The following is a 13726-nucleotide window of genomic DNA, read 5'->3' on the forward strand; positions in this document are numbered from 1 at the left end:
CACAGCCAAGGTCATAAAGAACTATCTTCAGCAGAAAGAAGAACGAGTCCTGCAACGGATGGCATGGCCTCCACAGAGCTTTGATCTCAACAACATCAAAGCTGTCTGGGGCTACCTGGAGAGACACAAGCAAACTAGACAACCAAGCTCTGCAAAAGAACTGTGTCAAGTTCTCCAAGATACTTGGCCAACCTACCAGCTAATTTTCTTAGAGAACTGCAAGACAACACATCTAAGAGAATTGCTGCTGTTTTAAAGGCAAAGAGTAGTCAAACCATATATTGATTTTGATTATTTAAACTATTCTTTATAGTAAATTTTTTGATATTTAGAAACTTTTCACTTCATTATTTTTGAAAGCATTTTCACTTTACAGAATTTCTTTTACGTGTCTAAGATTTTTGTACAGTATTGTAAATTTTGTCCAACTCTCACCAAACTGTAGAAACCTGTGCAACTCCCATGCATCCTAAAAGTATGCTTATGTAATTAAAATCTATCTTTTAATATTTTGTATTTTTTGACTGCTGTTGACTAGAATGCTTACCTGACAACTTTTTCTATAGGAAATAATAGACTACCTCAGACTTATTTTGCATAGAAAGGATTCTTTAGGAACATTATCTTTTCATTAATTGAGGAGACCTGTATTCAAACAGATAATAAGATCTTATGAGATTTCCAAGAGTTTGAAGAGATAACTATTTGAAAGAAAGTTAACAGAGGCAGATCAGATACAAAGTGAAACAGAAGGGTATAAGCCCATCTGTGAAGAGGGGAAAAGATACCTAAAATTGTTTAATTCAACGTTAAGTTTTGAGGGATACGAAGTGCCCAGGTGGAAGGCAATATATTCCTGGAACTTGTGTTGACCAATTTGGGCCAAAGTTGGTGCTCAGAGTGGAAGTGGAGAATAAAAATTGCATGTAACCAGATGCTCAAAGTTCTTCTTGCACAATGATCACTCAATCTGTACTTAGTCTTAAATGCCAGGTGCAACCTACCATTTTGGAAGAAATGTCAGTGAATTTCTTTGTAAGCTGGAAAGGCTCTTTGGGACTCCATGGTGGGAAAAGGCGAAAAGATAGCTATTACATAGGGAATTATATTGGAAATAGAAGAGTGAATCAGGGAGTGAGTCACAGAGGCTACAGCTCCTTCACAATATTTGGGAGTGGAAGATCTGTGTATTCAAAAGCTTAATGAGATGAGCAGTGGTTATTTGCTACAAACAGAATTTTTATTTGCTTCCTACATGTGGATATGTCTTGTAAGGCTGGCATTTATTGCCAACCCCATTTGGTAGGCTAATTCACAAGACATGTTGGTGATCTGGTGTCGCACATGGTTAGAGATTCTTTCCTTGAAGGATGGTAGGTGACGTTTTTAATGTGAAATCATAATTTCATACTCAACATTATTGGTTCAGCTCTTATTCAGCTCTCACTTTTTTAGTACTAAGTGGATTGTATTTGTGACCTCCTATCATTTACTTTGAAACCCAAGGTTGTTCTTTTATGTGGCATGTGTCCTTTTGCAGGTTTTATTTACTATCCCAGATTGTTTGTTCCAAATCAAGTGCTTTTGATATGGGTACAAAGTGTAGAGATAAATTTGAGCTATGTGGGCTATGATAGAAATTGTGGAATACAGGCTCTCAAACTAATTGGTACAAATGTTTCCTGCAATTGCCCTGAATCCTGAATATTTTTCCCATGTTAACAAGCCTGAGCTTTTGAACTGAAAATCCTCATCCATTCTTATATGGGAAGCAATTTTTAAAAACTTGTTTTGCTGAAAGCATGTGGACAGCATTACTAATTGTACTGTAATTGAACAAGACCTTTGACAAAATAATGAAAATATAACTGACAGTATTGGGACTAAATTACCTTTGTCTGTTGCTTGTTTTTTTCATGCTTCATTTTTGGATTTCCTTTGATTTCTTCTGTATATTGCCATGGAGCTTAATTGGTATTTTCAGGCTGTTGATTGGGGATTTATTTGCCAGTGAAGCAAAAGTGTGGATATTTTCTTTTACATGTATGAGGTTTAATCCAGATGTAAAATGACTACACATAAAAGCTGAATTACCGTTGCTGACTGCTCTGTGTCTTACCAGATTAATTGTCATTGTGTCATCGAGCTTTGGACATCTGGATAGTTGTTTAACTTGTCCAGTCAGCATCTTTTTACCTGATATTTTGTTGCTGCAGTCTATTACAGTAATAAATTGGTTAGGCCTTTAAAAAATAAAATGTACCACCAGATTGTTTGTTTGACATCTGCTGAGTTCCCTTTGGCTAACAATTGGGAGTACTAAACCAACTATTGAGACACTTTGAACATCCCATTCTTCCTGCCAGAAGCCAAACCAGCTTCTGTATTAAGTCACAGAATACGTGATCTCAAGGTGAGCTGTGGACTGCATGTTTGTGTCACTTAAGGTTTCTGATTTCTATAATGTTGTTTGATTGCATTTACTTATGCCTGCAGAAATTTATGATATTCGTTTCATCCTTAGAATTTCCCGGTGCACTCTTACGTAATTTCTCATTTTGGTCTCTTGACAACGTGAAATCCTTCTAAACAGAGCCCTTGTCCTGATTTGCTCTGTTTCATTTGACTGCCCACCTCCCCCTCCCTGCACTCAATGAGTCACATTGACTCCCAATTAAGCTATGCCTTGATTTGAAAATTCTTCTAATTTTCAACCTTGCCTTTTTGTGTAATTCAGTCCTAACTGATGGCAGAACTTGAGAAATTATGGTTGAATTAATTTGGTCTTGTTCTGTGGTATTGTTTTTGGTTGACATCAGCAGACTTCAGTATTATAAGGGAGTATATCAATTATAGTAGCCTGCATTAGCTGATTTAGATAATCTGTTCATAAAATTCAACATTGTAATGAAATTGTGATTTTTTTTTTAAACCATTTATTCACAGAGAGGATCTGACGAACTTTCTGGCACCATTCTCAGCAGTCCAAACTCTACAATGAGCAGTGTGGTAGTTACTGGTAAGCTTTCTTTCATTTTACAACAATGTTCTTAACTGTTACATGCTTTAATGTTCCTATGTTGAATTACAATTTAAGCCATAAGTTTAAGTATGCATTATATTAAGTACATGCCACAGATTGATGCACATCCCTTCAAGTCTTGTGTACAGTGGCTTGTTTGGATATTATTCCAGTGTGTGGTAAAATTTAAAATATCTTAAATGAGATTGTTTATACTGAATGATGCTAATGTGTTTGATTTGAAAGAAGGGAGTATAATTGCAGAATTGATTTTCTCAGGAAAAAATACTTTAAGCTCCCTATCCTTGTTGGGGAGTAGTCAGAAATATGAAAATTATATTTTCTGATTTTTTTTTCCCAATCTAGATTTGTGTGCTTCTCCATTGCTGATCTCATGGGTGGTCAATTTGTTATTACCTTCACTGAGACTTTGAGGCTGTGTAAAGACAGATAATGACCTTAATTTTGAGTCTGGTTTTCTAAACTTGTGCAACTAAGATTAGCTACTTATGATTAAGTATGTATTCTGCTGTAATCATTGCATTGATTACCATGTTACTCCCATCATAACCATCTCTAATTTCCTGATTTATGCTGCACCTTACAACTACTATTTGGTTGCATAGAAATAGCTCCTATTAAAGTTTTCTGACCTTGCCTATTCTTGATACAAATTGATTCGAGTTCTACATCATGATGTGTAAATTGGGTTTCCAGTGGCTTTTAGAAACAAAATTTCCTGTACACTGAGCCTTCAATCTAATTCTGCAAAGTAAATAGATGGCATAAAGAAAGTCAAGCAATGTAGGGGGGGGTCAACATGTAAGAAAATATAAGTTAAAGGTATCTTTAATTGCATCTGAATGCTTTTGCAACATGATAAATTAGAAATAGAGATGAATAGTAGCAATCTAGCTGATATTGTGGAAACATAGCTGCAGTGTGTCAAAACATGGTTGGACATATGCCACACAGGAAGGGCGAGAAGCAATGATAACTGTTACAGTATTATCAAACAGGTTTGAGATCAATTCAGTGATGAAAAGTTATCTTGACAGATTATGATGTAGAACTAGAATCAATTTGAGTTGAGATAATAAATAGTACAGGGCAGAAACATTGGTAGGACTTGTTATAGGCCTCTCTGTGGCATAAATCATGAAATTAGAAGTAGTTGTAATGGGTAATATGGTTATCATAGGTTTCAATATAATGTATGGGCTGAATGAAATTGTGCTGCAATAATTATACAAAACTAGGGTTTTAAACCCAAACAAGGGAAACTCGAATAGGTAGGTACGTAAAAGGAAGACACCAGTGCAATGTAGATTCTCTACAAATACAGGAAAGTTTATAGAGTAGAAAGTAATAAAATGGCAAAGCAATTAGACAAGTTGCTTAATAGAGTCAACATGGGAGTTATGAAAGGAAAATCATGTTTGTTTAATATGCTGGAATTGTTGAATATGACTAGTGGAGCAGATAAGGGGTGAACTGGCTGTAATGCATTGGGTTTGTGTGAGTCTTTCAGTAAGGTTCCACTACAGACTAGTGAAGAAGAATAAAGCATATGGAATGGAAATGGGTGGAAAAGCGATTATCAGACAGAAATCGAACAATGGCTATAAATGGATCATCTGAAGATTGACAGGCTGAGACTGATGGAAACCACAGAGTTTGGTGCTCAGGGCCCAAACATTTCATAATATATGTCAGGCTGAGGGTTGCAGATGCCATATTTACAAATTTGCTAATGATACTGAACTGGGTAGGTGTAAATACAGAAGAGAATGTAGAGAGGCTCAAAGGAATGTAAGCAAACTGAATACAGGTGGGCCCCATTTTTTGAACGTTCGCTTTATGACAGTTCGCTGTTACAAAAGACCTGCATAAGTACCTGTTTTCGCTAACCAAAGAGGATTTTCGCTTTTATGAAAAAAAGAAGCCTGCTTTATTCGTGTGTTTACCCCGAGAAAGACTACCATGACCATGAAGCCTTGTGTGGGCAGTTGTGTGCACATGTGTGTACTTGCCAATTTTTTTTCTACAACTCCATTGTGGTTCGTTGTCTTCCCAATTCTGATAAGTGAAACTACACAGTGTGTACAATATTTCTACTTTATATAGGCTGTGTATTTATCATATCATTCCTGCTTTTACTATATGTTTGTGTTATTTTAGGTTTTATGTGTTGTTTGGTATGATTTGGTAGGTTATTTTTTGGGTCTGGGAATGCTCAAAGATTTATCCCATATAAATTAATGGTAATTGCTTCTTTGCTTTACGACATTTTGGCTTACAAACTGTTTCATAGGAACGCTGTACCTTCAGATAGTGGGGGAAACTTGTAAGTGAGGGATAACTTGGCAGGTGGAAAATGTGAGAAAATTAGTTAATCCATTTCTATACACAAAAAAAAAGAAAAGCGGTGTATTTGTTAGTTGGTCATAGATTGCGAGGTCCCTCTGTTGATTGGAACCAGGGTGTGCTTGTAAGCAAAGCACTGAAGGCCAACGTGTAAATGCAACAGCAATGAAGATGGAAAATAGTATGTTATACTTCATTGTGACAACTGGACTCATGAAATCTAATTTACAATTGTTATAAAGCATTGTGAGGTAATGGCTAGAGCATTGGGTACAATTTTTGTCTCCTTACCAAAGTAAAGGATGTATTTGCCATAGGGAGATTGCTGGTCAGATTGCAGGTTGGTGAAATTTGTATGAGGAGAGTTTGAGTCGTTTGGTTCTCTATTCTCAAGAATTTATGATTAGGTTCAAGTTTATTGTCATGCAGCCATACACATATATACAAATAAACGAAACGGCGCTACTCTGGGGCCAAGGTGCAAAAGTGTACATAGAGTCACACACAGCACGCAGAGTATGATAGCAGATACAAGTCAAAAAAAAAAATATTAGCACGTGTCCCTGAGTGGCATGCTCTGAGGATTGATGGTGCATGGCTTGTTGTGCTGGAGCCATGTTTCTGCAAGAAGAATTATGCAGCAGTTCCTCATCATGTGCCCATTCAGCTGCAACAAAGACAATCCAGCTCAATTTCTAGGGAGAGAACACAGGGGTATAGCACTGATGGGAGGGGCCAGCCCCAACCCAGTTTGGATTTCAATGCACCTGTTCTCTCCCAGACCATCTCTGGCATCTTTTCCCTTGGTTGGCTGTAACAGGTGGTGCTGTGGCATATAGAACTGGTCCAGGCAACAACGGAGGACATGCAACTCACCTGCTGTCGGTTTTGCCAATAAACCTGACATGCAGTATTTTAAATCACCAATGTTATCATGGTCTGGTGATCACAAGAAAAATTTTTAAGAAACATATTTGCATATTTTATTGGACCTGGAGAGGTGTGCCAGCATCTTAATGGAAAAAGTTTAGAAGAATGGAAGAAATCTTAGAAAATTAGTAAAAGGTTTGACATGCTTGATGCATGGCAGATGTTTCCCCTGGTTTAGAAAGTCTTTGATCAGAAGGCATATCTTGAGAACAAGGTTTGTTGGGCTGAGCTAAAAGATTTCTTCATGCAGAAGCGGGTGAACTTTTGAAATTCTATAACCAAGAGGATTGTAGATCATTGAGCTCTTTCAAATAGATTTCTGGATATTAAGGGAAGGAAGGATCTGGATAGTGTGGAAAATACACTAAGGGGTTGACTGTGATCTGAATGCATGGTTGAAGTACAGTGAATCAGCTGGATAGCCTACCTTTATTCTGGTTTCTTTGTTCTTGTGCTTATAGTTGGTTGAAAGAGTACCTATTGATAACCTCATTTTACAATTTGGCGATTCTCAATCTTTACTGGATCTCATCAGACTATTACAATCCTAAGTATGAAGCTATTCAAGTCTTTTGAGTATTACACAACTGCATATTTCGTTTCAGTTTCATCTCCAAATGAACTATACTATTTTACGCTAGCTTGTAGGGCTTCATGACTTTAGAACTTGTCTGGAGCAAGTGTTTTCCAATTTGGTTGAGCCAAGGAATTACAATATATTAACAATATAATTAATTTCCATTGCCAAAATCACATGTTCAACAATTTTCCTGTGGATGCTCTTAGTCTTGATTTGTATAAAGGAATATTGGTGATATTATCATTTACTTTGTAACAGCAAAATAGTTTGAGGCACAATGACCAAGACAGAAAGCTAAATAAATGTTTGAGGTGCATTTAGTATTAAAAAGATTAAAAGCTGCCTCTTGCAAATGCTAGAATATATTTAGTAAATTCAGTTTGAGTGTTCATGATAATCCTTTTAATAGGTCGATCTTAATGTTTTGTGTTTGGATGTTTATGTTTGCTGTGCAGTTATTTGGAAGATGAATGAATGGGGAAAGCATTTAATTTTGATTTTGGTATATTTACTACATAATCTATCCGCCTATTTAGAGCTTGTGTTCTGAATTTAAAGGACCTATTTAAGAATCAAAATTAATAAATGAGTTGGCCTACTAGGACACTTATAACTCATTTATTTTTAAAGCATTATCTGAAGGGATTTATGTGAGCATTGAAATATTAAATGTGTATTTTAAGGATTTAATTTTTTCATATCTTGCAGGAGTCATGGATTTGATGACTCTTTAATGTGATTGTCAGAAATTTAGTGGGCTATCCAATAGTCAGAAATTTGTGCTAATCTAAATATATAATTTCTAAGTCCACATAATTGGCAAACTAGCCAATAATATAAAGCAGTGTACTGGCATGGATAGAGGAATGGCTGATGTGCAGGAGGCAGCGAGTGGGAATAAAAGGGCCCTTTTCTGGTCGGCTGTCAGTTACTTGTGTTCTTCAGGGGTCAGTATTGGGGTCGCCACTTTTCACAGTGTTTGTCAGTGATTTGGATAACGGAGTTGATGGCTTTGTGGCAAAGTTTGTAGATGATACAAAGATGGGTGGAGGGGTAGGTAGTGCTGAGGAAGCAATGCAATTGCAGCAGGACTTGGACAAATTGGAAGAATGGGTAAAAAAGTGGCAGATGGAATACAGCATTGGGAAATGAACAATAATGCATTTTGGTTAAAGGAACAATAGTGTGGACTGTTATCTAAATGGAGGAGTAAGGTTCAAACATCAGGTGCAGAGGGACTTAGGAATCCTCATGGAAAACTCCTAGAAGGTTAATTCACAGGTTGAGTCTGTGGTAAAGAAGTCAAATGCAATGTTGGCATTTATTTCAAGGGGAATAGACTATAAAAGCAAGGAGATAATGCAGAGCCTGTATAAGACACCAGTTAGGCAGCACTTGGAGTATTGTCAACAGTTTTGGGCCTCATCTCAGAAAGGATGTGTTGTCATTAGAGAGAGTCCAGAGGAGGTTCACAAGGATGATTCAGGGAATGAAGGGATTAACATCTAAGGAGCGTTTGGCAGCTTTGGACCTGTGCTTACTGGAATTTAGAAGAAAGTAGGGGAGGAGGGGATCTCATTGATACCTATTGAATGTTGAAAGGTCTATATAGGATGGATGTGGAGAGGTGTTTCCTGTGGTGGGGGTATCCAGGACTCGAGGGCACAGCCTTAAAATTGAAGGGCAACCTGGTAGAAAGAAGATAAAGAGGAATATTTTTAGCCAGAGAGTGGTGAATCTGTGGAATGCTCTGCCATAGACTACGGGGGAGGCCAAGTCTGTGGGTATATTTAAGGCAGAAGTTGATAGTTTCCTGGGCATCAAAGGATATGGTGAGAAGACAGTGTATGGGGTTGAATGGGATCTGATATCAGCCATGACGGAGCAGACTCGATGGGCTGGATGGCCCAATTCTGCTCCTATGACTTGTGGTCTTAATGTACTTGTGTGTTGTAGATTTTCCTGTTGCCCCAAATACTTGTAATCTGGTGCAGTCGTGGTATATGGCTAATTGTGCTGTAGAACAGGCAGCTGAATACACTTAAGCAACTTCCAAAGCTGATAGGCCCTATCCATCTTCCTTCTCAGTTCACTGGCTATTAATACTTTTAGTGTTACTTTCTGATGTTCAGAGTCAACAACTTTTAAGACCTGTAATTAACAAAATAAACCTTAAATGGTTTTGAAGCTATTTAACATTAAAATTGGCATAAGTCAAGTCAAATCACTTTTATTGTCATTTCGACCATAACTGCTGGTACGGTACATAGTAAAAATGAGACAACGTTTTTTCAGGACCATAGTGTTACATGACACAGTACAAAAACTAGACTGAACTACGTAAAAAAAAACATAGAGGGAAAAAAAAAACGACACTAGACTACAGACCTACCCAGGACTGTATTACAATAAATAATAAACAGGACAATAGGGCAAGGTGTCAGTCCAGGCTCTGGGTATTGAGGAGTCTGATAGCTTGGGGGAAGAAACTGTTACATAGTCTGGTCGTGAGAACCCGAATGCTTCAGTGCCTTTTCCCAGATGGCAGGAGGGAGAAGAGTTTGTATGAGGGATGCATGGGGTCCTTCATAATGATGTTTGCTTTGTGGATGCAGCGTGTAGTGTAAATGTCTGTAATGGCGGGAAGAGAGACCCTGACGATCTTCTCAGCTGACCTCACTATCCGCTGCAGGGTCTTGCGATCTGAGATGGTGCAATTTCCGAACCAGGCAGTGATGCAGCTGCTCAGGATGCTTCAATACAACCCCTGTAGAATGTGATGAGGATGGCGGGGGGGTGGGGGGTGGCGGGGAGATGGACTTTTTTCAGCCTTCACAGAAAGTAGAGATGCTGCTGGGCTTTCTTTGCTATGGAGCTGGTGTTGAGGGACCAGGTGAGATTCTCCGCCAGGTGAACACCAAGAAATTTGGTGCCACTTAGTTTGCTCCCAACAGTTGATCCCTTTGAATCATTGAATGTAGGTTGCAGTGTTAACACTAGATTGCTTAGTCTTAGTGTTGGGAAATCTGGTACAACACAGGACCAAACAGTTATGCCAAAACTACAACCCCTGACGGATACAGTAGTGGTTTTGTGTCTTGGTCTACCTACCTTGTAATTTTTTAAGGTTCAAGCATTGCTGTCAAGGTGAACATTTATTACCTGTGCTGAATGAGAAGATGGTGGTGAGCTGCTGCCTTAAAGTGCTGCAATCCTGGTGAAGTTATTCCCACACTGCTGGTGGACAAGGAATAGGGGATTTAGACCCAGCAGCAATGACGGACCAAAATTCTATTTCCAAGTCAAGATGGAGTAGAGCCTACATATGGTATCTCTTCCATGTACCTTTTTGTCCTAGTACCTCATGGTAGGAATCATGGGCTTGGGGGTTTATGCTGTGGGAGAAGTTTGGATGGATAACTGCTGTGCAGTTTGTACCTGTAATGGAAGGAATCATTGGGTTGCTAGGTTTTGGATGATTGATCTACAGAAGTCACAGCTATCTTCCTTTGCATCAGGTTAAACTCTGGCTAATGGAATATTTTCCTTTTAATAACTATTGACTTCAATTTTACCAGGGAGTGTTGATGATGTGCTCAATCAAATGCTGCCTTGATGACAAGGGCAGATGCTCTTGTCTCACCTTTAATATTAGCTACCACATCTCTCAGCTTTTCCCATGATGTGTGAATCAAATTTTTTGGAAAATGGATTCTATGATGAAGAGGTAGGCGAGAAGGATAGAGATGGAAATGCTTCAGACATTAACACTCAAATGTTGGATCCAATTTCATTGAGATCGGGATGTTGATAGATCCTGCTCTTGTTCTGTTTATTTGTCTACCACATGACAAGATAGTTTTGTTCATTACTTCAGTTAGCTTGCAGTGAATTTGCTATTCTCTGTCTTTTGCATACTGTTGATTAACAGGCAAGTAGCCTTCTATTTTGCTTTTTACTAGGCTGGCTCCTTTTAGATATAACTAAAAGGTATAACCCCTCATGACGAGACCCTCCGTACATTTCATTGAACTGGAGTTGATCCCTGGCTTGATAGTCACAATAGAGTTAGGAATATGCCAAGCCATTAGGCTATGGATTATAAGAGTGCATGTGCTTTCTAATAATGTTGGTTGTCCAATTTACCTTGTGGATGGTCAATTTTGAGCTGTTAGTTCTTTTCTGAGACAAGCCCACTGAGTATATTTGTCTACCAGCTGAATAGTGTCCTCATTGGAGTTTGGAATTATCTTTCTCTCCTTTGTTTACCCTTCCTCCCCTGATTAAGAACTCTTTGCAAGAGTGCATTCTTACTCTTTGTGAACTGACCTTGTACTTATGCCCTTAATGTCCAGTATGTTGGAAATAAAATAGCTTAAAATTGTTCTCTTGCGCCACAATTTACTTCCCTTTTTAATAGGGAAGATTTGTACCATTTTGTAGTATGTGTACTAGCTTCTCTGTTCTTTAATCATGCAAATTTGAAATTATTTGACATGTTATTTCTATACCTTTATGAACAGTTTTCAAAGTGCATACCCTGAGCAGATTGCTTGTTGATTTGCAGATCAGTGATTTCCCTTGTGGTATAGTGTCGGTACAAAAACCTTGTTCTATGCAAGCTTTGCTTTTGTTTAATCATTTCTTCTTGGAATCACTTCTCTCCCTGAGTTTCACTTTAATTCCTTACTTCATTGGTGAATTTCTTTTCCAACTATATTGATATTTATATTTGAAAATAATATGCCTGATGGTGGGTAATTTAACCCAGCTTGCATCTTTAACATAAAGAAACAAACATTGTAACTTTCAGTTACCTAAGTTGCAAAATTTGTCTAATTATTGTTTAAGTATTTTCTGCTGATCAGCTTTAAGCAATCTGAGTAAGGTAATGAATCTTATTAATATTTAATGTAGGCTACTATGTTGTTAGTTACGACATTTTTGAGAGATTTTGTCCAGTTTGAGGATTTTATAAACAATAGTCTACACTTGTTGATGTTTGACATATTTTACATGAATTCAAACTATTATCTATGGTGTTTTCATGTTTACCTCATTATTACAATCTGGCCAGCATTTTGTCAGTGTTTTTAGGAAAATAATTGAAAACTTGGCTTCTAAGTTGGTGCCTTACCCAAAAAATGTGGTTTGCAATATTTTTTTCCCAGAGCAGTGCTATTATGAAATGAATTTTGATTGGACTCTAAACTTTTAAAGTGTAGATAATTTATCAGGTTAGACCATTAATTGTAAATGTAATTATCAGAATTTCTAATAGAAAATAGAAACTAGACACCATTATTTTTTTTACACAGGAGAAGGTTTTTATTTGTTTATAAACTTAATGTGCATTAATGTTCCACAGCAAATGGGAATGACAGCAAGAAATTTAAGGTTGATGATAAGATGCTCGGAACTCCATCCCGTGTTCTCCATATTAGGAAGCTGCCCACTGAAGTGATGGAAACTGAGGTCATAGCTTTGGGTTTGCCATTTGGAAAAGTTACCAACATTCTGATGCTGAAAGGGAAAAACCAGGTGTGTACATCTTAGACTGATTTCTGCATATGCTTAGTTTAAAACAAATACAGCTCCACAGCAGCAGCTGCTTTAGTAAGCTGTAATGCCTAGCTACTACTAAAGTAGTCCATTAGATTCAAAAAATCTTTTAACAATTTAAATTTATTAAAGTGCATTTTTAATATACTAAATTCTTAAAAATCTAGCATACTTAGGACTTTTTTGCCGTAAGTAGCAGATCTTCTTGACAATTAGATGTTACTCAGTTAACATTATCTCCTCCTTTTTCACACAATACACAGCAGTATTCATTTTTCAATGAATTCAGTGAGTTTAGAGTGAGTGGAAAATAGAACAAGGTAAATTTCATCCTGTATGTTTCAGTTGAACAAAAATAAGCTGAAGCATACAAACCAATCTGGACCTCCCTTAAAGCCACTTCTTCCTGATCCTCAGATGTCTGTCTAGCCTTGGCGACACATTTGTCTCTCTGTTTGGACTATAGCTATGGAAAAGCTTGTAATAAGAACTCCACTGAGATAGCCAAGTGTTAAACTTTCAAGTTTTGAGCTTTCCACACCAGTTATTGGAGTTTTTCTGTATTTCAATATTCTATTCTGTCTTCCTGTAAAATTGTGTCATTACTGTACACAGTTGAAAGCAGTTCTGGTATGTCTACAGAAATCGGCACGATCATTGTGCTTCTATTTAAATTAAAAATCATGAATGATTCCAAATCTTGAAGAATTGTAATTTACCTGTTTGTATTTCCTTATTCCTTGTTAATACATGTATTCCCAAGGGTTTGCTCATGACAGAGATACCTTTTTATTAACAAACATTAACAAGGAATAATGAAATAAAAATAGGTAAATTATAATTCCTCAAGATTTGCAGTCATTCCTATATATGTATGAATGTATATATGTATCTGAGTATAATTCAGTTTCTGTCTATAAAAATAACATTGTAAGTATGTGGCCTACTGTCAAGAACAAAGCAACACTAAAGATCTTGAATAAGGTTGCTTACAAAGATCAACTGATTTGTTGTAGATTTCTCTTTTGCCATTTTTTGCTGATTGGTGTCAATCTCAGGGGTTTCCTTAGTGTCCAATAGCATTGTTGTTAGGTAGGCTTAATAGCCAGTAATATTGAAGAATTCTCTCTAAGCTAGAAGGTAAAATACATATCCTTTAGTTAATCGTTTCAGTATTGTGCAGAAGTTACTAATTATATCAAACAATTTATTTTGATATATAAAAAAATGTTTTTTGGAGTTGGCTTAGTTCTCAAGCCTATGTT

The 13726-nt window shown here is 37.1% G+C and overlaps 1 protein-coding gene across 3 annotated transcripts in view; it reads left to right on the forward strand.

Moving 5' to 3' along the window:
- ptbp2b (polypyrimidine tract binding protein 2b) overlaps nt 1-13726 on the forward strand; it is a 70243-nt gene that overhangs the window by 17332 nt on the left and 39185 nt on the right. For 2 of the 3 annotated variants that reach the window (XM_073062738.1, XM_073062739.1), the window contains exons 3-4: nt 2947-3019; nt 12268-12440. In XM_073062738.1, coding sequence (XP_072918839.1) covers nt 2947-3019; nt 12268-12440 — 246 coding nt within the window. The remainder of the gene's footprint in view (nt 1-2946; nt 3020-12267; nt 12441-13726) is intronic. The other variant, XM_073062740.1, reaches the window with a different exon arrangement.

This window comes from Hemitrygon akajei, chromosome 12, assembly GCF_048418815.1.
Source record: "Hemitrygon akajei chromosome 12, sHemAka1.3, whole genome shotgun sequence".
Taxonomy (NCBI): Eukaryota; Metazoa; Chordata; class Chondrichthyes; order Myliobatiformes; family Dasyatidae; genus Hemitrygon; species Hemitrygon akajei.